The sequence below is a fragment of the Eutrema salsugineum genome, unplaced genomic scaffold, assembly GCF_000478725.1.
Source record: "Eutrema salsugineum unplaced genomic scaffold, Eutsalg1_0 scaffold_20, whole genome shotgun sequence".
Taxonomy (NCBI): domain Eukaryota; kingdom Viridiplantae; phylum Streptophyta; class Magnoliopsida; order Brassicales; family Brassicaceae; genus Eutrema; species Eutrema salsugineum.
Genome location: NW_006256828.1, coordinates 2,464,689 through 2,486,847, shown reverse-complemented (window position 1 = coordinate 2,486,847; position 22,159 = coordinate 2,464,689). Strand labels below are relative to the sequence as shown.

General features: G+C 40.2%; 7 protein-coding genes across 8 annotated transcripts; 1 reads left to right on the top strand and 6 right to left on the bottom strand.

Moving 5' to 3' along the window:
• Positions 1-802: 802 nt before the first annotated feature.
• LOC18016068 (DNA-directed RNA polymerases IV and V subunit 4) lies at positions 803-2,511 on the bottom strand. The gene is made up of 9 exons (XM_006398423.2): positions 2,388-2,511; positions 2,232-2,297; positions 2,066-2,134; positions 1,893-1,967; positions 1,677-1,788; positions 1,519-1,596; positions 1,386-1,419; positions 1,232-1,300; positions 803-1,118 (listed from the first exon to the last, which is right to left on the bottom strand). The coding sequence occupies exons 1-9, from the start codon at positions 2,443-2,445 to the stop codon at positions 1,053-1,055; spliced, it is 627 nt and encodes a 208-aa protein (XP_006398486.1). The 5' UTR covers positions 2,446-2,511; the 3' UTR covers positions 803-1,052.
• Positions 2,512-3,081: 570 nt separating this feature from the next.
• LOC18016067 (C2 and GRAM domain-containing protein At1g03370) lies at positions 3,082-7,770 on the bottom strand. The gene is made up of 8 exons (XM_006398422.2): positions 7,075-7,770; positions 5,737-6,960; positions 5,463-5,645; positions 5,012-5,295; positions 4,805-4,921; positions 4,436-4,698; positions 4,013-4,178; positions 3,082-3,917 (listed from the first exon to the last, which is right to left on the bottom strand). Exons 1-8 carry the CDS (start codon positions 7,418-7,420, stop codon positions 3,438-3,440), a joined length of 3,063 nt encoding a protein of 1,020 aa, XP_006398485.1. The 5' UTR covers positions 7,421-7,770; the 3' UTR covers positions 3,082-3,437.
• A 1,515-nt stretch (positions 7,771-9,285) lies between these two features.
• On the bottom strand, positions 9,286-11,126 carry LOC18016066. Its single transcript, XM_024155309.1, has 3 exons — positions 11,017-11,126; positions 10,781-10,897; positions 9,286-10,702 (listed from the first exon to the last, which is right to left on the bottom strand). Exons 1-3 carry the CDS (start codon positions 11,101-11,103, stop codon positions 9,347-9,349), a joined length of 1,560 nt encoding a protein of 519 aa, XP_024011077.1. The 5' UTR covers positions 11,104-11,126; the 3' UTR covers positions 9,286-9,346.
• A 972-nt stretch (positions 11,127-12,098) lies between these two features.
• On the top strand, positions 12,099-13,864 carry LOC18016065 (ATP-dependent 6-phosphofructokinase 2). Its single transcript, XM_006398420.2, has 2 exons — positions 12,099-12,793; positions 12,898-13,864. Exons 1-2 carry the CDS (start codon positions 12,290-12,292, stop codon positions 13,720-13,722), a joined length of 1,329 nt encoding a protein of 442 aa, XP_006398483.1. The 5' UTR covers positions 12,099-12,289; the 3' UTR covers positions 13,723-13,864.
• A 219-nt stretch (positions 13,865-14,083) lies between these two features.
• LOC18016064 (BTB/POZ domain-containing protein At5g47800) lies at positions 14,084-16,796 on the bottom strand. 2 transcript variants are annotated; one of them, XM_024155218.1, is made up of 6 exons: positions 16,540-16,796; positions 16,269-16,338; positions 16,128-16,197; positions 15,649-16,047; positions 14,826-15,572; positions 14,084-14,695 (listed from the first exon to the last, which is right to left on the bottom strand). In XM_024155218.1, the coding sequence occupies exons 2-6, from the start codon at positions 16,325-16,327 to the stop codon at positions 14,282-14,284; spliced, it is 1,689 nt and encodes a 562-aa protein (XP_024010986.1). In that variant the 5' UTR covers positions 16,328-16,338; positions 16,540-16,796; the 3' UTR covers positions 14,084-14,281. The 2 variants fall into 2 exon arrangements, with proteins under 2 accessions (XP_024010986.1, XP_006398482.1); XM_006398419.2 differs by lacking the exon at positions 16,540-16,796 and having other exon boundaries at positions 16,269-16,342.
• Positions 16,797-16,949: 153 nt separating this feature from the next.
• LOC18016063 (protein phosphatase 1 regulatory inhibitor subunit PPP1R8 homolog) lies at positions 16,950-19,170 on the bottom strand. The gene is made up of 2 exons (XM_006398418.2): positions 18,740-19,170; positions 16,950-18,647 (listed from the first exon to the last, which is right to left on the bottom strand). Exons 1-2 carry the CDS (start codon positions 19,105-19,107, stop codon positions 17,885-17,887), a joined length of 1,131 nt encoding a protein of 376 aa, XP_006398481.1. The 5' UTR covers positions 19,108-19,170; the 3' UTR covers positions 16,950-17,884.
• Positions 19,171-19,526: 356 nt separating this feature from the next.
• LOC18016179 (farnesyl pyrophosphate synthase 2) lies at positions 19,527-22,021 on the bottom strand. Its single transcript, XM_006398417.2, has 12 exons — positions 21,694-22,021; positions 21,552-21,576; positions 21,361-21,476; positions 21,176-21,262; positions 20,971-21,087; positions 20,782-20,870; positions 20,619-20,670; positions 20,387-20,482; positions 20,268-20,312; positions 20,084-20,173; positions 19,933-20,004; positions 19,527-19,847 (listed from the first exon to the last, which is right to left on the bottom strand). The coding sequence occupies exons 1-12, from the start codon at positions 21,958-21,960 to the stop codon at positions 19,719-19,721; spliced, it is 1,185 nt and encodes a 394-aa protein (XP_006398480.1). The 5' UTR covers positions 21,961-22,021; the 3' UTR covers positions 19,527-19,718.
• Between the last annotated feature and the right edge of the window lie 138 nt (positions 22,022-22,159).

Sequence of the window (22,159 nt, the reverse complement as noted above, 5' to 3'; positions counted from 1 at the left end):
GGTTACTAGAAGTGGAAACATAGGAGAGAAAGGTTGCCAATTAGTCAAAATAGCACATGAGAACTCTGTACCTCTCTTTAAGTTGGCATTAATGTCCATAAGTTTCATCTTCTTCATAAGCTAACCGCTCCTTTACTTGTTTCTGAAAACTTTTCAAGAGCACTACTTTTCTCAGAAAGCAAAGCATCTTTGAATTTCTCTCTACACCTACAAGATATGGCAAAGGTACAAGATCGATCATCTCTTTTCTTCTTTTTTATTTCCATTTGATCAAATCATATATTTGCAGCATTTGATTTTTAAGACGAATGTGGCATTGTGATCAGCAACTCATGGTGCTGAATGTTCGTATGAGGTGTCAAAAGAGCAAGACCAAAGCACTCAAGATCGCAGCTGGATCAAAAGGTAATTTAAAAGAACCAAAAACAACACAGAACAAAATCAGAAAAACACAAAGCCTAATGGAAAAAAACATACGTTTTTCAGGAGTTACAGCGGTTCGCTTGGAGGATGAAGACAAACTGGTGGTGGAGGGAGTGAAAGTGGAACTAGCTGACCTTGCCAAAACTCTCAAGAGGAAAGTAGGTTTCACTGAGATCGTCTACGTTTCTAATATGTAGTCTTATAATCATCTAACTTTTATTGCTTTTCTATATTTATGATGTGTCGTTGGATCAGCATTTTACATGTTTTCTGTTCGCATTTTCTAGTTTTTGGACATTTAAATTGTTGAAAACCACTTGCTTTCAGTTTGCTATCTGTTTTCTTTTGCTGGAATGAACTCTGTTGCATGATGAAAATGGCAAGAGTTACTTGTCTTTGCAAGATTAAGAACATTCCATACAACTGTATTGCTAGTTTTTAAGAAAGGAACAGGTTAAAACAAACAGAAAATGTAGTTGTGACAGCATTAGATCATTTACAAGACCGATCTTACTTGATGCAATTCATGCCCAAAACCCCCTAACCCAACCAAAACATCTTTACTACTACGGTTAAACCATTCATCAGTGCGAATTATTCATTATCTAGCAATTACTCCCTTAAGTAGATCATTTGAGTTTGGATAGCTTCGTCAATGCCTCTTCTAAAGGCTGACTGATCTTGTCTTTCTTCCCCTGGATAAATCCACAAAGCAAAAAAAAAAAACTAAGTTGGCTTTTTTTTGCTATACAAATTCGAGATGAAAACCGGAAAATATACACTTGATTCTAAGGAACGAGACTCATACCTTCATGGATGGAACAAAGGCAAAAACTTCATCAATACTTTCTGGGCAGACATTTGCAATCATACACAGCTGCACATAACAAGACAAAAAAATTAGAAGGTGCTCAAGGGTTTGTTGTCTGAATTGAGGCTCTTTGGTAGAGAGAATTTACTACCTCGCCTTCAGAGACACCATGCTTTTTTAGAGGTCTGATATCATACTCGTTAAGTTATATAAACACAGAATCGAATCAAATAGGAAACGATATTAAATCAGCATCTAAGATGAAGGCAGCTAAAAAAGGATACTCAAGGATCTGTCTGGCAGATTGAGGGTTCGTGTAGCAACTACCAAGTTTCAGGTACTCCAGTCCTCTGTTGAAAGATCTGGAAACAAACCGCATGTTAGAGAACCCAAGACCTTCCTTACATGGATATAAAAATACAATGTCGTGAATGTTACTCACACAGGAATCTTTATGCTAGGATCGTCAGATAACACAGCTAGTTGTTCCTTGATGCCTTCTAGAATCTGAAAAGCCTCACAGTCCATCAAACACTTGGCATTCTCTGGAAGCTCTGCAAAGACCATCACACAGTATCAACAGATATTACCATGTACCAACCAGAATGAACATAATGCACAGACGGGCTTTGACAGAGCAATTAGCAGATGTACAAACCCTTTTCAGTCTTGAGCTCAAGCGGCTGAGATTCTTTGGACCGAGTAATTTTCTTAGCGTTGGTTCCTTTCCCACCTTTAGTCAAAGAAGGCCAAAGTTTAAGCAAAATGATACACAATGTGAACAGCCAAGACAAAAAATTGTAAGCACATCGACAAATGAACAACTGAAACCTTTAGCAGAAGATCCTTGAAATTGGTAATCAGAGTCTTGCACAATCTTATACTTAGAATCCGATGTGCCTAACACGAACACAAAAGATGAACATTTATAAATATCACACGAAAAAAGTTTGGACTTTTATTTGGAATGAAGCAGAGCAGAAAGAAAAAGGAAAACCTAGAGGATCAAACTGGACTTTCCTCGTCTTCTTAGATTTGGTTGAGTTATCATCCTTGCCGGATCCTACACCAAAAACCCCAAAACCAAGTCTAAGACAATGTCAAGAGAAAAAGGTAAAAACAAAACTTATGAAAAGGCTTCGAAATACGATACCATATTTGGAAGGAGATTTGAGAGAAGATTTTATCCCTTTTCCTCCTTTCTCCGACATGACTACTGCCGAGCAAGATGGGGCAGAGAGGTGGAGAGTGTGAGGTCGGAGAGTGTGAACGTCAAACGCCGGAGATGGTATTAGACTTTTACTTTAGACTGTATACTAAATGGGCCTTATACGGGGTTTGACACTCTCTCAAAAACCAGGCCCAAATTGATACTATCCGCGAGCTTTTTTTTTTTGTCGTTACTATCCGCGAGCAGCTGGAGACAAATACTTGCCATTTTTGGTTGATATTTGATCCGCCCGTTCAAATATCTCACTTAGAAGTTTATTATTTACAAGTTATTTGGTTTGTCTCGTTACTTGTAAACATATAAATAAAATACTAAAAAAAATTTAAATTATATTTAATTAAAATCCATGATAATATTTAATATTTTGACATTTGAATTTTTAAAATCTTTAAATATTAAAGTCTAGCAACTTATTTATCTTTTTATAAATAGATTTTTCTTTCATTTTTTATGTGGTAATCGATGTGGGACAAAATTAAAAAAAAATCAAAGATTAAAAACGAATAACGAATCAATAAAATCAAATAATAACTTTTTTTTAATACTTAATACTTGCATTATACTTGTAAGTAATTTTTTTAACATATTTATATTCTTGATCAAAACAATTACTTGGTTTTGACGGGGCATAATGAGTACGGACGATAATTGTGCCCGCCCGAAAAGATAGTATTAAGGGAAAGCATGGAAAATTCAAGGAAACAACACACGAAGCGACTACAATTTTAATCATTTTCGAAGAGGTTTAGGCAGAGCATCAACATAATCACAAAGCTCTGCTCTTTTCACTACAGACAACAAGTCATCTTTTTATGACGTAAGAAGAATAAGGAACGTATGGGTTTGAGCTTGAGCTTCAACTCCATCTCTTCCTTCATTTGGCTGTTTGTGTGCGTACAAGAGCAACCTTTTCAAACTGGAATAATGGATATTACTCCGGAAAATCCATTTTCAGACCAAAGTCTAACTGTATTATGCTACTTGCTGCTGTTGTCTGCTGCCATACTCCTTCTCCAAGAATCCAAATATCATCTTCAGCCGATCTTGTAGATTTACAAGGATGTTCTTTGTCACTCTTTTCTGATGTCTACTGCTCTTTAGCCATTCAATCCCAAAGTATACTCGCACGTACGTTGTCTTTGGTTTTGACGCTACTTCTTCCATCTGGTATCGGAGATGGAGATTGAAATAGTCGCCCAACGGAACTCCATGGAGAGTCATGACCTCTTCGACAAGCCAACCGTTCTTATCTGGCACAAGGGACTTTTGCTGTGTACTTGTTACTTCTCCTCTATACCGTGATATCCGCTTATCTCTGTAGTATGTCTGCCTCTCATACACATCAGCCTTCTCTGACTCCCATGGGCTGCATGAATAGCTCTGGCAACCCGCTCTCTCCATTGCCTTTCGATCCACTTCGCCTCCACCAAACAACTCCATAAAGAAACTTACCTAGAGTTATCAGAGACTTGCGTGAGACCATATTCAAATCTCAAATACATTCTTGCTTAAAGCTTTATAGCTCTCGATGAAAGAGAAAAACTCACCGGAACAGAGAGAGTCAAAGAGTAGACCTCAGAGAATCGTACGTCATCAACACCCAAGAACAAGCCACTCTCTTCACTTTGGAGTTTCTGCTCTGATTCCTCTTCAACAGCTTGCACTTTCTGCTCTGGGGTCAAGGATTTTGCTTTCCACAGAGCCATTATTGTCCTAAGTAAACACAAAACAAGTCCAAAGTCTATATCTTATCAGAATAGTTGTTCATTTGTCTAAAAAGCAGGACTTCATCCACCTCTGAACATGTCTAGAAGGATGAGACTACAGGACACTACCGATTTTCATATTCAGATAAGAAAATGGGCATATCCAAGAGTTAAGCATATTGGTTGAGGCACAGAAATGTAGGATGTTGATAAGAGCGAGCAATCAAATAGCAAATAAATCATCAAGGAAGACTTGTGACTTACTTTTGTGCCACATTGAAAGACACAAATGAGTGAAAATGGAACTTAAGCCTGCCTTCCTCATCATGTGTCTTTGCACCTATCCGCGCGTCCATTCCCCTACCTGGTCTGAGAGTCATGACGATAATGGGACTCCCCATCGAAGCAAGAGTTGGAGGAAGCACTTGAATATCCTCTATATCTTCCCACAGGAAAAAGAATTTCGTTTTGTTACCAAAAAGGCTTGCATAAAAGCCAACAATTCTTGCAGACAGGAAAAGACGACCCTGCAGAAACAAAACTAACTAAATGTTTGATACTTGAAAAAAAAAGGTGGTGAAAAGAGCATGCTGTTCAAAAAAATTGTGATGTACATCAAAAGATCTCTGTCACCTGCAAAGGCATTTTCCTCTTCAAGTGACATGTAAAGTCATTGATCAGAAATTCTTCTTGTGGGAGACCAAAGAGCTTCTGAAAGGCTGAATTTGTTTGAGGAGACCGCACGTTAATCTGAAAATTCCATTCATCCCATAAGAACGCGCACCAAGAATAGCAGATTATATGATTTAATTAATAGAGAGTAAAGAAGTAGCCACATACCTTCTTGCCCACTTCTTTCTCCATCTTATTCAAGTAGTCTCTAACAACATCTCCACCTCCTGTATGATCCAAGAAAATCCTCAAGTGCAACTTGGATTGACAAGCCTGAGCCAGTTTCCCTTGAAGTGGAATCCAAACATCCGCTAGATCAGATATATTAGATCTCACAAAGTTGATCTCGGCATGTCCCAGTGAGACAGCCTCGTCAAAAGGTCCGTCAAAATCGTAAACTTCAATATTCAGTACAGAAGGAGGATCAGCCATTGCATCGAATTCAAATATTTCTGCACAAACAAGATCCCAACCCTCAACAAAACTTATGGTGACAAATCAAAGAGTCAAATCATTCAAGAATTGAATCAACAAGTGGATAAAAAGTCGGTTTTGAGGACAAGACTCATGCTACCACTAAGATAACTAGACATAAGTAAACCATAGAGGAACCAGTTACCATTCCACTGAGGATGAGATTTTTGGAACTTAATGGAGCTGGTCCTCGTCTTCCCATTGGAAGTAAATACGATATATGGATCACAATGCCCGCTTGGATCTACAGCTGCTAAATCGACACCCTCAATCAGAGCAACAGTTAGCAACCAACCATCTCCATGCGCTTTAATGCCATGATCACTGCCTATAAATTGAAATTGGTAGTTAATGATCAGTCAGACACACACAGAAGGCTAGCAATGAGTGGCCACAAGTGAATGGTCGTTGATATCTACCTTTCTGTTTTCTTGCCTGCATGAAACGGGAAATCAATTGCAATACTCTTTCGCACTGAAGAACGAGAACCCCACTAACAACAAATTCCCCAATTGAATCCGGTAAATCAAGGCCATTAAACTCAAGGCCTTGGATTGCGCTAGGTAAGGCAAACACAATATGGACAAATACATAAACACCCATCACGAAAGTGGAGAATACAGTGAAATTAGCAAAATATTGTACTGCCAATTTCCAGTCTGATTGGGGTTCCGCTTGCAAGGAAGAGAGAGCTTGCTCCTTATTCAGACCAATGTCCTTTGAATCCACAGGCTTTACATTTTGAGCCAATAAGTTGGCATACTGTTCGAAGCTGTCTTTTAGACCTTGCCTGGCTCCATTCTCTATCATACCTTTCATCATGGTGCTCTGAAGAAAATTCAATCTCCATGAAATTACCAAACGGGAACATTTCTCCCCAGAAGGCAGCTCAGGCCCAGGAGAGATGCAGTAAAGCACCTCAACCTTGAAGGTACTTCCGAATGGGACATCAGGAGTGGTAACACTTGCCAAAACAGCGTAAACCTCCCCATCTGCTTTGAGGTATGTCTGCTCCTCTGTGCCTTTGACAGCCTTAATAAGTTTGGTTGGAGCCTTGAGGTAACTTACAACCCGCTTAACGCTCTCCCCTTCATTTTCAATTTTCCAAGGTCCTATTTGAACTTCAGTGGTCCCTTGCAATTCAGTCAATGATGCATAGAAACTCGAATCGGATGCGAAAAGCACTGTGTTGAGGTCTGATGGTGAAATCATAAACAACTGGTCCACAAGGATCCCACCTGGTAGATTACTAGGAGGTTCATTCCCCTGATCTCTCGACTCCACGGCCTTCATTACTTCCTCAAAGGAAGCAGCAGGAGATGACTCATCTTCAGACAGCTCGAGGGAAAAGATTGATCTAGAGACCTCAGATGATGGATCAGACGTGTCAATGCTCTTACTGACCGACTGTGTAGGTGAGGCAACATCAGCATTCTTCTGGAATATCTGAGCGATTCGACCAGCAAAGGTTTTCTGCGAATCCTTGGAACATGAAGCATCTTCGGATCTACAAGGAGAGGCACAAGTGGAGGGATCAGCAGGAGACTCCAGTCCCAACTCAAGAGTCCTCGAAGGAGAGCCATCAGAGTTCAAATCAAGAACCGAGTTCTTCTGACTGAAACATATCCTAAGAAGTATTTCACCTGGACAGGATGGATCAACCATGAAAACTAAATTTCCAAACTTTGCCTAAATACTACACAGAGACAAGCTCAATATAGTCAAAAGCACACAGAGAAAGAGATAGGAGGGCTTACCACAATCTTTTTTGGAACCTTTCTTCTTAGGGAGAAGAGGATACCATACAGTGCCCAGAGATTGATTCTCTGCATCGAAAACTTGGGAAACGGGAACTCTAACCTGCCCGACGAAGTCGTCGTTGAAGTACTTATCCTCGTCAAGAACAGAGACGACGAGCTCTTCGTTCAAATCGTCGACGCCGAAGCTGAAATCATCAGCCCATTTGGGATTCAAGTTCTTCTTCACTACTTTGGTCCTCGACCTCTGTTTTCCAAGCTGCAATCTGACGTAGGGATCGCTATATCCGTTGAGATCCATCGCCGGCAGATTCCTCGCTTCCAACACTCGGACCTGAAGCTTCATCTCTCCCGCCTAGAGGGATTCACAGAAATGAAATCGACGAGGGCTCGATCGTCAGTAGGAGGAAAGAACCCAGTTCCCCAGAAACACGAAATGGGGAAGAAAAAACTCGAAAGAAGGAAAGAACAATGGAGCAAGACTTTGGAAAGGGATGGTCTTTACGAGAGAGGGCCCGCCATTAATGAGTGGCAGGTTTTGAAAGACGGATCACACAAATCACAAGCAACAAAAATCAAATTAAGAGAATCATTCACAATAAAGCTGATTGATTTAACTCTCAAGTCCTTGAATCCAATCTATGGCGGTGCCGTATTATAGAAAGAGAGAGAGAGAGAGAGATGAATGTCGCCGGAGACTTATTATTCATTCCGCGTCAAGGTTGAGGAAGGCTTTGAGGATTTGACTTTTCCATTTTTCATTGACCATTTCAATTTTACTTTTCCATTTCTATCTCACGTACGGAACCTCCACCTCCAAGCCTTGCACTTTTTATTTATTTTATTCTTATTAAACTTTTGGTTACGTTTACATCTCGCCGGCGAGAACTCCGGCATAATATAATTCTCTTCCGTTTAGATTCCCATTCCAACTTTGATGTTAGCCAGTTTTTGCTCTTTTGCTGGATGATTCGATTGAATATCCATCCATATTAATACGTAGCTTCGGAAGGCCAATCATATATTGTACTTTAAACAAGGCCCAATATGCTAATGGCCCTCCGGTAATTGTAAGACATATTTGGTGCTTGTTGCAGAGCATTTTCATATGTTGGAGCAAGGAACCAAAAGAATGTTCAACTTTCAACAAACGTCAAACAGGATTCACATTTTGCACTTGATCATTGCATCTTGTCAAATTTACGAATGGAACTATAAAGGAAATCATATGAGAAACAAGTGCGTTTTCAACTCCTGAATCAATAACATAAAGTAGTAGAACATCAAGAAACTTGTTGGGGATATGGCCCATTTTAAATAAAAGCCCAATAAATGGTTATCAAAAATCCTAATACGGTATTAAGTGATGAAGCTTAATACGGTAAGGGGATAATATATGCATATTCTCATTATATATAGATATTTTTAACTTGTTCCAGAGCTCTTTTGTCGATGTGGGACAAAGGAAAATCAATAATTATTAATTTGTCCTACATAAAAACGAGTAACAAATCTTATATATAATAGGAGAGTTTTCTTTTCATATAGGGTATCCACATCAGCAAAAAATAAAAATTAAAGTTAATAATTTAATTAATTCATGCATTTTAAAATAATAATTAATTTTCATTTAAATGAAAACAAGAACACTAAAACTAAAGTTAATGACTCAACTAATAGATAGACTTTTTATAATTATTATTTTTCATCAAATAGAAAAAGAGTAAAAACTTGGAAAAAAGAATGGAAAAAACGACGATGGTGAAAAAAAGAGTTAAAAAACAATAAAAAATAGTAAAAAAATAGGAGTAAAAAGAAAAAATAAAATGTAAAGAAAATGAAGTAGATGAAGATGAAAAATACGTACACAAGATTAGTAAGAATAAGAGACAAAGAGGATAAAAGAAGAAAACCTAGAATGAAAAAAAAAAAAGTCGAAGAAGATAAAGAGGATAAATCAAATAATACAAGTTAGGTAGTTAATTTTTTTTTATTACTTGATACTTGACTTGTACTTGCAAATAATAAAAATTTACAACTTATTACTTGTCTTAACAAATATAAATACAAGTACTTGCTTAACAAGTACAAGTACTTGGTTTTTCAAGCCAAATACATATCCTGCCATACGGGTGATTGATTGAGTACAGACAAGAATGGACAAGTAACAATAACAATTATATTTAAGAGAAATATATGAAAAGCCTCGCAGGTACTTTTCTAGTGTTGATTCAATCATGAATTCTTGGTACAGAAGCAATCTTGAGAAAGTTCACAAGTAAGAATAATTACTAGTTTCATGCAACCGCTTTGCCCATCTTCTGGCCATAAAAGGATCATGATAGTCCCAAGTTTCAGTATTAATGCTTCTTCTCACACTAGTGGTGTTCATATAGTCACACTCATCGGTTTTTACCCCTTCATTGTCGTCAATTAAGCTCAATGTCGTCTCTCCTCTTCTCCTGACACACTCATCAGTGTCTCCTTCAACATAGCTATAACAGAGACGAACATTAAAATGCACACCAAGATCTAGCAACACTTGCTTCTCCTCACCTCCTCTCAACTCGCCAACTTTAACAATCTTCCCTTCCATCCCAAATCTCAGCTGGATATCACTCACTACTCCTCCCAACACCTTTTCTAAAAGCTCTTCCAGCTTATGCATCACAAAACCCCAAGTCTCAGCACCAAATCCCACGTGAAACCTATGGACCATGAAACCCGTCTGCATGACGCTGCTTGGATAATATGATCTCATAGGATCGCTGGAGATATGTAGAATGCTGCACCGTGGATTCTTGTATGCACGATCTTTGAGTACTTTAATGCCCTTAAAGATGGCTTGACAAGGATCAGTTTGTCCCATATAGGAGAGACGGTCAATCACTCGAAGAGCTGCCCGTTTTCCACATGAGGTCATGCGTTTTAGAGGAAACACACGTGCAGCGACACACGAGTAGGTCACTATGGCTAGACGATCAACCGGTCGAAGGGAGGAGGTTACCAATATCATTGCCTGCTTGAGAAGACGAGTATGTGGCCCGCTAGGACTCGCAACCAAGACCAAGTCAATGGGTTGTGGATTCGCCAGTCTCACTGAGAGGTAAGCATTTCTCTTGCACAAACATTGGCAATCTTGTGGCTTTGGCCGCACTGATGGAGAAAACAGAGTGTTTAACTGATTATGGTTTGTGTCCAACCCATTTCTACACATGTGTAATGGAGAATAAGCACCTTGGTGAAGATGGGAAGGGGATGGATAAGAGATCAAGTTGCGGGCAACGACTGTGAGAGGGATTAAAGAGAAATGTAGACGAGGGTAACTTGTGGAAGAAGGAGGATGGATAGGATCATCATCGTCGTAGCGAGCAGAGCGGAGGAAAGAGGACCTATGGATGCGGAAAGTGGCAATGGAATCATCGAGAATGCGAAGAGCAGGGTCTTCTTGTTGGCGTCTGGACAGGCGTGGGAGATGGGTCCAGTGAGCACGGCAAACCGGACAAGTGACACTTCCATGACTTACATTGGAAGCAATGCACGAAAAGTGAAAGGAATGAGAGCACTGTCCCGTGAACATAGCTTCATTACAATGACTCAGAGGTTCTAGACAAATAGCGCACAAGATCTGCTGCAGCAACAAAGACACCTATGAGGAAAAAACATGTAAGCTAAAACCAAAGTAAGGAAAATGTGAGGGTGATACCGGAGAAGAAGAATGAGTGTTGCTACTAGAGTCTGATTTATCTATGGTTTCGTCAAGTTGATGGGGCAGAGAACAATTCTTATCTTGCTTTATAATAACTGTGCATCCCCGGGAACTCTGTTTCACATGTAAAACAATCCACACATCTATCATTGAGTTTGAATAGGTAAACCCAAAAAAGGAAACTTCATGAAAATCCAGATAGAAAGCAAAAGAAAGGAAGAAAAGCAGATTACCTGAGGATGAAGAAGAGAAAGAGAACGAAAGGCAGCCAACACCAATTGCTTAGTAGCCGTCCTCAGCTTTGAAATTGTTCGTCCCATTGCAACGAGTAGACAAAGGAAGACGACAAAGAATCTTTACCTCTCTATCTCTCGAGGGATGACTCTACTGTTTGAACTTTGAAGATAGTAGCGGCCAACATTCTTTCTGCCTGAAGTTATTATTAAGAGACATCATGGAGAAAAAAGGGTAAAGGTGGCAATTTCAAATAAAAAATTGACCGACTCTTTCGCTTTCTTGTGTTTTTGACTGCTCTTTCTTGTAAAGAAGTGCTCAAGAGGCGCACAAATTTTTCAAACCAATAAAGAAAAGGGAGACAAGATTGGACCCACACATTCTCTCTGTTTCTTTATTCTGTTGCAAAAAGAGTTGCATTCCTCTCTTCACTATCCTTGTGTTCTAAGATTAATTTGAAACATCTCTCTGACTCTAAAAATAAATATTATATTTTATTCTTTAAAATTAATTGCTGATAAGACTTCCTACTTTTGAAAATTTTAAAATATTCTTTCTATTTTATTTTGAGTTGAAATAATTTAAAAATTTTAAAAATTTAAAATATATATTGTTGTTAAAATTTAAGTTAAAATAATTTTATAATAAGTTATTAGTAGTATAAATTGAATTCAGTGTTATATTGTTATTTATATTATTGTTTAAGTATAAAATAAAAATATATTAAAACTAGAGGATTGTTTTGTAAATAAAAAAATTATACTCTAAAAATAGAGGTATAAATAGTATTGCTCTAAATATAGAGCAACTGTTCATTTCTCTATTTATAAAGCAACATATAGAGTACCATTACAGCTTATTTTATTTTAAAAATAGAATTAATAAGTCATTAGCAAATTTTTTTTTCGTTTGAGCTTTGTAAAAGCCCAAGCCCATTATTTATATAATAATGTTTTAAATGAAATAAAGCGATTTCCCTCAAGCGACGTGTCGGGGTCTGCACGGCTGCGCTTGCCACGTCTCCGCCATGTACCTTCCAAACGTTCCGATTCGATTTTCCTAAAAGAAGACGGTGGAAATCGTTCGTTGGTCAGACGCTATTTGCAGAAGGGAAAGACTCATCAGATTATTCCAAAAATAAATATCTCACTATAAGATATTATTTTCCCAATCTGCCACTCTGAAAAACACAGATTTTACTATCCTCATTTTCTTCTTGATTCCTGAGCTCAGCCATTACCACAAACCTCTCTCTTCTCTTCGATTTTTCCGATGACCGACGCAACTATCATCAAAAAGCTCCCATCACTCACCGGCCTCCGTCAACGCCGGAACCCACTAGAAGAAAATCCCTTCTTCCACCCTTCTCATGGCTTCTACATCAATCCTTCCGACGTCATCCTCTCCCAAGTCGTCTACGACCTCTCCTCCGACTCTCAGCCACTCGTCGCCTACCACAGAGCCGGTCCTCGCCGGGAGATCCTCTACGAGCCTTCATCTGTCAAGGCGGCGATCGTTACTTGCGGTGGGTTGTGCCCGGGCATGAACACCGTCATTAGAGAGCTTGTGGTTGCTCTCTGGGAGCTTTACGGTGTGAGACAGATCTATGGGATTCCAGCTGGTTACAGAGGCTTTTATTCCATGGAAGCCGTCGAGCTAAACCCAAAGATTGTTCATAATTGGCACAAGAAAGGCGGCACTGTCCTCGCTACCTCCCGTGGCGGCTTCGATCTCGCTAAAATCGTCGATGCGATCCAAATCAAAGGTTATAACCAGGTCCGTTTCACTCTCTATGATTTTGATTTGATCAATCTCAATTGAGTAACGCTTCACTGAATCACTAAAAGCAAATCCTCTTTCGTTGTGTTTATCATCATCAGGTCTATATAATAGGAGGAGACGGGACGATGCGTGGAGCCGTCGCGATCTTCAAGGAAGTAAGCCGAAGGAAAATGGAGGTGGGAATCACAGGTATTCCGAAAACAGTGGACAACGATGTTGGCATCATCGATAGATCATTCGGGTTTCAAACGGCGGTGGAGATGGCTCAGGAGGCTATATCTGCAGCTCACGTGGAGGCCGAGAGTGCGATCAATGGCATTGGGCTAGTGAAGCTAATGGGGAGAAGTACTGGGCACATCGCACTACACGCCACTCTCAGTAGCCGTGATGTGGACTGTTGTTTGATCCCTGAGATGGGTTTCTACCTTGAAGGCAAAGGAGGTCTTTTTGAGTTTCTAGAGCAGAGACTGAAAGATAATAAGCACGCCGTGCTTGTTGTGGCTGAAGGGGCTGGACAAGAGATGATCCCAAGGAATGAGACGCAGAAACAAGAGAGGGATGAATCTGGGAACTTAGTTTTCTTGGATGTTGGAGTTTGGTTGAAGTCAGCGCTCAAGGAATGGTGGGGGAGAGATCATCCAGGGGAGCTGTTCACTGTGAAGTATATTGATCCCACTTACATGATAAGAGCTGTACCTGCAAATGCTACGGATAACTTGTATTGTACGCTCTTGGCTCACTCGGCTATCCACGGAATCATGGCTGGTTACACAGGGTTCGTGTCTGGCCCGGTCAATGGGAACTATGCTTATATTCCATTGGAGGAGGTGGCACAGGCTAAGAATGAAGTGAACACGAGTTGCCACAAGTGGGCGTGGGTGCGCTCAGTCACAAACCAGCCTGATTTTGAAAAGAAATGTTAAGGGGCAAGCACCGTGAGACCCTTGAGAAGGTTAGATGGTAGGAAAGAATGAGAGAGTGAAGCGAAGATCTTGTAAGCTATAGTTATAATCTCTTGTGTATGATCAAAAACAATGCAACTATCAAGGCAATCTATCCCCCTTACTAAAATTGAGTGTTTTTTTTTCCTTTCTATTTATCCTCCTTACTCTTTTACAAGCTTAGTTCACGTGATTCTATGGTATCTATCTGTATGTCTCTATCTAAATAACAGTAATTTTCAATAATATAGCAAACAAAGGACATTTGAGTGTCGAACAATGCTTGATTTCAGGTGAGTGATGAGAAATGGGTAAAATATTGAAACAAAGATGGTAGTTGCAGAATCGCTTTCTTGAGCATATAAGCTGAAGAAAAATGGTTGAGCAAGGAGCTTGGGCTCTGCACTGTATTAATACAAATAATGCCAATTGAACCATCTACAATTATCATCAATTCTTTTTATAAAGAAAAAAAAAGAACCAGAAACCTGGTGATTGCAAACAAGAGACTGAACTTCTGTGGCTTAACACGTTTGGTCCACTACCTGTCTCTACTTACATGACGCCTATGCTCTGATCCTGTTCCTTGCCGCACTAGTTTCTTGGGTTCTGTACTGGATGTGATTTTCTCTTCTCCTCTTTTGCCTCCTCCCTCACGTACGCTCTTAGCTTTCCCTATAGAAGCTGTTTCAGCTGGACCTAGGTTAAGTTTGTGCATCATGCTTTGTTCATCCATGGGCGTCTCTTTACCTCTTGAGAAGAGGTCGTGGATCTCTGATCGACCTGACACGCCCTTGGAACTGCTCTCTTGGTCAAAGAAGAGGGCTTGGACGACCGTTCTTAATGGCATCCTCTCGTTCTTCACAGCGTGTGCACGTACCTCTGCAGACAATTTCTGGCAGTCAAGACTTCTGCATAATCGTTTTTTCTCTTCTTTGCTTATCTCGGGATGCACCTGCAATGTAACCAATGTGTTTCAGTTCAAAGTACTGTATGCAGTTTCTGTGCATTAAAATGGATGATTGCTCAAAGTAGACTGGTGTGACTGTCAACCATAGCTTGTAGCAGGCCAAAGCATCTGATACCTTGAGATATATGTTGATTGCTTTGTAAAGCCTGTCATGGCTCTCCCGTGCAATGTCGGGCACTGCCTCAGCAAGAGACACGAATTTGGGAACTGGCATATGGACATCTTGTGCGACTGCCTGAAGATAGGAGTCGATAAGCTTTGCCACCTTCTTGATTGAATGCAGCAACTGATTGTTGTCACTAGAAAGATGCGAAGAAGACTGTCTTCTCCAGAGCATTAGAAAACTCTCGAGAACTGCAGCAACCAAGTCGGTATCATAACGATGGCGATGAGAGGATGAGTGTGAAGGCAACAAGAGGTCTGCAAGAGCTGCCTCCTCGAGTTGCAGACCAGCTTTTCTAATCAACTCTGTCTTTGTCGTAAGAGAAGCTCCCACATAAGTCGCTATGCTAACAAGTCTTAACAAGAAACCCTCTGAAACCGACCCTTTATCTGAAGGAATCATATTCACAACTGTGTTAACAACACGTCTATGCCTTTCCAGTGCTGCTTCGTTTTCTTTAACAGAGAAACTTGAAGGGCTGTTTGATTTGAAGTATGGTAACCAACGGCAAGTGTATACATGCAAAGCTTCACCGATGAGCTGAGGCGGCAGCGTGAAGGTTGACCTGACTGTTGTGATAACACAGCGGAATAAGTCCAAGTCAAGGTCTGATATGTCCTCCGTCCACCAGTCTCTTGGAACAGAGTGGTGCTCTCTCTTTTGGTAGCCTGGTCTGGTGTATGTATGAGACCAGGAGACCTGCAAAACGAAAAGAGAGATTAAATGGATGTGCAAGAACATAACCGGGACTCAAAAGTGAAAAATGAACAAAAACCTCTGAAGTGGGAGTGAGAATCTTCTCCACAACCGAATCTATACATTTTCTGATGATTCCAAGATTCTCACACCATTCTGGCAATTTAGCAGTGGACTGCAAAGTGACGATGGAATCTTTCCAGCCTTGGAGAACGCAGGAGTGGAAAAAAGATTCAAGCTTTGGAAACAGATTTCCTTTGTCAACAGAATCAGACATCCGAAGAAACTTGGAGGCGCAGAGGGCATTCACAAGGTTATGAGCACAGAGGTTGATGGTAATGCCGTAGCAGAACTTAGCACACAGCTCAAACGCATCGGCTCCTCCAGGTATGTCATTCAGCTCTATGGTAACACTATCAGACTCCTCTGAGTCAGTGCAAAGCCTTCGCAACAGCCCACATTTTGGAACAAGAGAAGACTGCATACGATCACACAAGTATATTACACATGTGTGTGGGTGTGTGTATTGCCACAAGAATAAAGTCAATGGAAACATACTCTGTGGAGATGGTAAGTGGTGCTGTCGATTCTAATAACGAGATCGTTGGGTGTGTCGGTTATCAAAATCCTGCAGTATAAATAAAATCTATCAGAAAGATGGGACTTGAGAAACTAGAGGCAGAGAGATGGAAGAACAACCTTGAAGAATCTTGAGTGTAGAAAGTGTCAGGCTTTGTCCCGATTTTCATGAACTTCATCTTAGACTTCTCTGCGTTCAAGAGGAACGTATGATGAGAAAGTTATCAAAACTTTAGCTAAAAAGAGAGAGAAAAATAGAGAAAGAAAATTAAATATTCAAGTCGAAGTTTTATTCACTTGTATTGCTAAATGAGTAAATCACACACCTGTAGTTTATGAATACCAAAAGAGAGAGAAAAAAAAAGATAAAGCAAAAGGATGATTGATTTACCATAAAACTTGTGTGCTCAAAGTTGATATGTGAGAGGAGGAAGAAGGAGAGGAGATAAAGAGATGGCGAGCAATAAAGAGAGAGAGAGAGAGATGTGAAAGTGGTAATGATCAAATTGGAAAAAATGCGAGAGAGATTATATCCGAAGAGAGAGAAAGAGAGTTGAATGACAACAAGGGTCCCGGCCTCGTCACTTGTTGCTCCCCGCATGGACTCAGTCTCCAAATGGTGTCTGATATGTATTTCCTTCATACTTATTCTGGTCTGAAAATGAAAACCAGAAAAATCGGCACATATACATATATAGGCTATTCAGCTAGTAAGCTACAAGTTGGAGTTTGTGACTCTATGGTCTCCTTCTAAGTTACGATTGAAAATAACTAAGAGAAAAAAACGAATGGAGGTAGTAGTATTAAAGGTTGAAGTGGGCAAGTGAATCAAGAAAGTAGCCACAACCAAAACTTAAAAAGCAAAGACACAAGTGTCGTTCATGCGTTCCATCTTTTGCATAAGGAAAACAACTTCTCACCAAACAGAAAGAAAGTGAAGAAACAAAAGTGGGTCTTCTACCTTCCCTACTGCAATTAATTTACAAATGAGTTTACTCTTATTATAAATACAATGGACCACCCTAAGAGTAAGAGTAGGAGTTGGGTAGGCTTAACTTAAAAGAGAGTTTTAATCAAAGGGAAACTGGCTGCACCACATTTATCTTCTTTCTTCTTTATATTATCTGTCATAAAGCAAATCCCAAAGCAAAGATGCATGGATCCCTAGACCAATACCTTCCCTCTTCAGTCACAACTTTAAAGCATCAGCGCCAGATTACCATTTGTACAAGTGTTTTACTTGTTGTCCATTTCCCCAATGGAATCTCTGTTGTTGTGGGGGAGGGGAAGTCAACCCACATCATTAGTGTGCTATTTTAATAATGCAAAAAGGCAAAAGTGAAAAAAAGAAAGAATAGAAGGAGAGGTATTTGAGTACAAATGTCCTCTTCTGATGGAATTTGTCTGCCTTGAGGAGAGAATTGTAAGTCACTAATGGTCAAATCCAACGCACTCCATTTGCATTGGCCCTACTCTCTACTCTCCACACTATTTGTAATGACTATCTATCTTTTAGTTAAGACCCAACTAGAATGACCAAACTCTGCTCAGTCTTATATCAAAATTTCAGGCTTCTTACTTTATAACACAAGACAATGGGCCTGGGCTTAGAGCTCTGTTTGCTTGCTGCTGCCATTGGAATGACAAAGAGGATACAACATTACCATTGCCTGGAATGGGATGTAGACATTAGAGGAGAAGAAGAAGAGGAGCTTAAATCTCGGGTTCAAACTCAGTCAGTCACCAAACAGATCGTCGTTATCATCTTCTTCTTCTTCTACCTTTCCACGTTTAGTTTCTTCTTTATCTTTAGCTGCTTGTTCACTCGCAGAAGCCCATGACGTACCAACCGCCTTGGTAAGTGAATCACCACCGTAAAGATCATCATAAATCCCTCCTCTTGGACCCCCTTTTAACTTATTCATTGCTTCCTGGAGTCTATCAGTCACACCTCTGGTTCCTGTCAAAGCTTTCTCTTCCTTCCCTTTGCCTTTGGGTATAAGTGTCACTTGCACCAGTGATTCATACTTCCCGACCAAGCTCCCTTCTCTGACACCTATCGGACCAGGCTCTGTTTCCACGTCTGCTCCATCTGATATCCCAACAACCTCAGCAAGCTCTCCTCCTAGTTGATCCCTAAAGCTCACTCGTAGTCTCTTCATCCTCTTACCCACCACAGCTTCTGATCCAGCCTTCTCTTTCCTTTTGCCTAACTTACAACCCGATTCTCCATTGCTTAAACCATATCTATTGAGCAATGTGTTGTATGCAACAACAGCGTCCTCGTCAGAAGGATCAGGAGGCGGTGGAAGCTTAATCTCGGCTGGAAGAGGAGGGCGAGTAAAGAGAGCCTCACTGTTCTTTCTCAGAATGTAGACTCTTGTTGAGGCAGCAAATCTCAAGGATTGGCCTACTTCAAGCTCTACAGGACTATCTTTCGTCAATCTCTCATTCGCAACAAATGTACCATGAGCTGATCCCAAGTCAATCACAAAGATGCTGCACGAAAAAAGAACTCTTTACAATGATTTAGATACAAGAGCTGCCAAAGCAAGCTCCTTTAAGAAAGAGATGAAAAGCCAATCACAAACCTGCCGTTCTTGTGGGGAACGACGGCGGCGTGCTGGCGCGAAACAGACTGATGATCAAGCACGAAATCACAAGTCTGATGCTGTCTCCCGAAGATATGTCTCCGTCTATCCAGATGAATCCGATCAAGGATTTGGCCGTCTTTCACAACCTCGAGAGAGTAGACGCCGGCACGAGGCTCAATCGCCCAATCTGGGGGATGCCAACTTGACTGGCTCGCTCCAATCTGAGTTTGCGCCGCCGATGGCAGTTGCGCCGGCTCCGGGGAAAAGTGTTGAATTACTGGCTTCGCTGGAGGATTTGCAGACACCGAGAAAGGTTCCGAAGTTTGAGACTTCTTAAACCTGTCAAGACCTGATCTTCCATACATTCTCTCTTTCTGCAACTCGAATCTGAAGCAGGGACTGTTTAACTCCTCCTTCACATGATCCCAAAATCGAAATACAAATGATGGAATTGACTAGGGTTTCTCTTTCTTTTGTTGCCAACGCTAACCAGAAAATAATTTTGTACTTAGTCCCTACACTTTGTCCATTCTCCCAAATACGATTCAGTAGTTTTATTTTGTTAACGGTTGTTCACACTTTAAGACACTTTTGGGAAGTTCTAAAAATTTCTGAAAGATTCGTGAATGATTTGGAAACCATTTCTAAACTTTGAAAACCCCCTTCATAAACATCTACTCCTTCATAAACTTGACATCAACTTTGCGATTTTTTTTTTTCTTTTCAAAGTTGTATTTTTATAATTATAACTTGTTTTTGTAGTATTTTAAGCTAATTTCTAAAATTGAAAATAAGCTTTCATAAATTTATGAGAAAGTCAATCCTTCTTAAAAAAATAATACGAAAAAAATTACAAATAAATAAAAGAGGAAATGACACATTAGTTTAAGAAAATGAAGAGCACTTAAACAGAATTACACAAATCACCAACGAAGAAGAATTTGGAGGAAAATACAGGAAATTTGGAGGGCTTAGACTACTTCTGCCTCTTGTAGATCTTTGCCAGGAATGATTTTAGCACAGCTTGGATTGCTTTACTTTGGTGAGCCTCAATCACTCCCGTCAGCTTCTCGTAGCTTTTGCTCTCATACTCCATGAACACTCCCTATCATGTTCACATCAAATCATATCAAATTAGCAGAGCACATCATGTTTTACATCATATCACTGAGGTTCCACTAGTTTCAAACCTCAAGGTCAAGCTCTTTGTAGAGATCCTTCACTTTAGCAACGTTTGATGGGTCGGGTTTACCATAGTTCTCCTAGGATACCAGAACAAAACCACTTTCAGGTTGCAAACAGGATACAAACATTTTGGGAAACAAGTAAAAAAAATCTTACATATAATATCTCAGTTTGTTCTTTGCTGCAGCGTTCCAATGCCTTAACCACCAACCAGGAGCATTTGAAATCTTCTATATCCGTTCCTATCTGCATTATAGATTCCAATATGCTAGCATCAAATAAGCACTTGTTAATACATTCAGATCAGTGTGAATAACTAAGTGTTTGCAGAAGTGAAAACCTTGCCAAGTGTCTCGGGATCAGCAAAACAATCCAAATAATCATCCTACACAAAAATAACGGATTTCAACTTCCTGAAAGTTATCAAACAGCTCTCATGAATATTTAGTAACGAACTACCTGCACTTGGAAGTAGATTCCCATGTCAATAAGAACATTCTTCACATCAATATGGTTTTCCAAATCTTCACCCGCCATAAGCAACGCACAAGCAACCTGAGAAGGAAACCACAGCTCGTTACAGAAGATCTAAAATAATAATTCTCTATCGTTGCAATGATGGGAATATTAGCATGACTACTCTTTCCTGTGAACCCAAGCATGAGAAGGGAAGGAGAGAATCCATACTCACAGGGAGATAAAATGAGTAATAAGCCGTTTTGTACTGGACAATACGCCGGTGACTACATGTTGAAAACCATTTCACCACTCAGAAAATGTGCAATCCTTCATTTCATCATCCATTAGACCAGACGATTTTTCTAAATATATTGCAATGCCTACACTTGACTCACATTGGCAAAGAGTATTTGGACAAATCCTTTTCGCCTTCAAAGGTGGTGATCAGATCTATCATCTGGCCGCAAGCTGTTTGCATCTCTACCTAAACAGAGCAAAAGGAATAATAATAAACTAGGACAACTATTCCCAATGTGCTTCGGTTGTGGAAAGAGTGTAGATCTGCCCAAAAAAAAAAAAATTACCTCATTAAACAGATCAACGAGGTCAACATAGTAAGGCTTTCCCCGGAAGTGCTTTTTGAGAATCCTATGGATGTGATTGCGAAGTAGAATCCCGTCGTTGATGGCAACCATACCAACCTGGAACATTTGTGTTAGAGGACTCTCTCTCTCTCTCTAGTGGTCTTTAATCTTGCAGCGTGAGAGAGTATATGATAAGGAGAAAAACCTGAGGAACTCTGAACCAGCAAGGTTGGCCACGGCGTGTGACAGAGTTATCCATAATGTCATCAAGCACAAGGAAATAAGCTTGAAGCTGCAAAGACGATGAATAGAGTGAGAGAGAGAGAAACAATGACACAAGAGAGAGAAAAAGAGAGGAATCTTATGTCAAAAAGGGGAATCTTTACATACCCATTCGATGCACCAACCGAGAGCACAAGAGAGGAAAACCTCTTCCTCCGTCAAATCTTTGCCTTCCTTCAAAAGTTTGAAGCTGTCCACGACGGAGAGACCTCGATTGAGCTTCCCTGGAGAAGAGAAACCAGTAGGTGTCAAAATTGTAGATAATTAAGATTGATAAAATGCAAAAGAGAGGCTCTCACCTCCAGGTACATTGTAATCCAGCATCTGCAAAGAAAGACAGAATCAGCATTGTCATAAGAACAAGATAGAAGGAGAATCGAGAAACGATAAAGATCGGAAATAGGATCTGAGATCCCAAGGGATCGGGAAGGGAAGAAGTACCCGTTCAACCCAGAGACGGGATTCATCGGTGAATTCGAAGGAAGGGTCGTGAAGGAGGTCGGACTTGAGGATGGAATAAACGTTGAGGAAGGTTGACTTGAGATCCGCCATTGACGACAGGTGGTGATGATGAGAAGAGGAAGAGGAAGAGGAAGAGGAAGAAAGCTGCGTACTTTGGATATGACGATAGAGACTACCCACACGCCTGAGATGCAAATGCACAGCCTTTATTGCAATTCCCAGATTCCTACAACAACTCACTCTCATTCCGCTTTCTTCCCCAAAACACCCTCTCCTCTTTCTCCTTATTTACTACTTCTGCCATCTACCTCCCCCAAGACACTCGGAGTTTCTCTCCCAATCCAACCTCAACACTTGTCATTTTGTCAAGGCAACGCAATTAAAACAAAAAGAAAAAAACAAAAACAAAATTGTTTTTAGAGGACTAAGAGAAGCCCAATTGATA

What these genes read in the sequence shown, in the direction of transcription:
- LOC18016064 (XM_024155218.1), bottom strand. Translation starts at nt 16,327, where the DNA reads ATGAAGTTCATGAAAATCGGGACAAAGCCTGACACTTTCTACACTCAA. An exon ending in TACACTCAAGATTCTTCAAG is followed by an intron (nt 16,198 to 16,268) that starts GTTGTTCTTCCA and finishes TTTATACTGCAG; the next exon opens with GATTTTGATAACCGACACAC. An exon ending in CAATCAACATATATCTCAAG is followed by an intron (nt 14,696 to 14,825) that starts GTATCAGATGCT and finishes GTTACATTGCAG; the next exon opens with GTGCATCCCGAGATAAGCAA.
- LOC18016068 (XM_006398423.2), bottom strand. Translation starts at nt 2,445, where the DNA reads ATGTCGGAGAAAGGAGGAAAAGGGATAAAATCTTCTCTCAAATCTCCT. An exon ending in CCTAGCATAAAGATTCCTGT is followed by an intron (nt 1,597 to 1,676) that starts GTGAGTAACATT and finishes GTTTGTTTCCAG; the next exon opens with ATCTTTCAACAGAGGACTGG. An exon ending in CCTTTGTTCCATCCATGAAG is followed by an intron (nt 1,119 to 1,231) that starts GTATGAGTCTCG and finishes GGATTTATCCAG; the next exon opens with GGGAAGAAAGACAAGATCAG.
- LOC18016179 (XM_006398417.2), bottom strand. Translation starts at nt 21,960, where the DNA reads ATGAGAGTGAGTTGTTGTAGGAATCTGGGAATTGCAATAAAGGCTGTG. An exon ending in GCTGGTTCAGAGTTCCTCAG is followed by an intron (nt 21,088 to 21,175) that starts GTTTTTCTCCTT and finishes CAAATGTTCCAG; the next exon opens with GTTGGTATGGTTGCCATCAA. An exon ending in TCCAAATACTCTTTGCCAAT is followed by an intron (nt 20,671 to 20,781) that starts GTGAGTCAAGTG and finishes TTCAACATGTAG; the next exon opens with TCACCGGCGTATTGTCCAGT.
- LOC18016065 (XM_006398420.2), top strand. Translation starts at nt 12,290, where the DNA reads ATGACCGACGCAACTATCATCAAAAAGCTCCCATCACTCACCGGCCTC. An exon ending in AAATCAAAGGTTATAACCAG is followed by an intron (nt 12,794 to 12,897) that starts GTCCGTTTCACT and finishes TATCATCATCAG; the next exon opens with GTCTATATAATAGGAGGAGA.
- LOC18016066 (XM_024155309.1), bottom strand. Translation starts at nt 11,103, where the DNA reads ATGGGACGAACAATTTCAAAGCTGAGGACGGCTACTAAGCAATTGGTG. An exon ending in TTTCTCTTCTTCATCCTCAG is followed by an intron (nt 10,898 to 11,016) that starts GTAATCTGCTTT and finishes CATGTGAAACAG; the next exon opens with AGTTCCCGGGGATGCACAGT. An exon ending in ACACTCATTCTTCTTCTCCG is followed by an intron (nt 10,703 to 10,780) that starts GTATCACCCTCA and finishes TTGCTGCAGCAG; the next exon opens with ATCTTGTGCGCTATTTGTCT.
- LOC18016067 (XM_006398422.2), bottom strand. Translation starts at nt 7,420, where the DNA reads ATGAAGCTTCAGGTCCGAGTGTTGGAAGCGAGGAATCTGCCGGCGATG. An exon ending in GCAGGCAAGAAAACAGAAAG is followed by an intron (nt 5,646 to 5,736) that starts GTAGATATCAAC and finishes TTCAATTTATAG; the next exon opens with GCAGTGATCATGGCATTAAA. An exon ending in ATCTCATCCTCAGTGGAATG is followed by an intron (nt 5,296 to 5,462) that starts GTAACTGGTTCC and finishes TTGTTTGTGCAG; the next exon opens with AAATATTTGAATTCGATGCA.
- LOC18016063 (XM_006398418.2), bottom strand. Translation starts at nt 19,107, where the DNA reads ATGTATGGAAGATCAGGTCTTGACAGGTTTAAGAAGTCTCAAACTTCG. An exon ending in GTTCCCCACAAGAACGGCAG is followed by an intron (nt 18,648 to 18,739) that starts GTTTGTGATTGG and finishes TTTTTCGTGCAG; the next exon opens with CATCTTTGTGATTGACTTGG.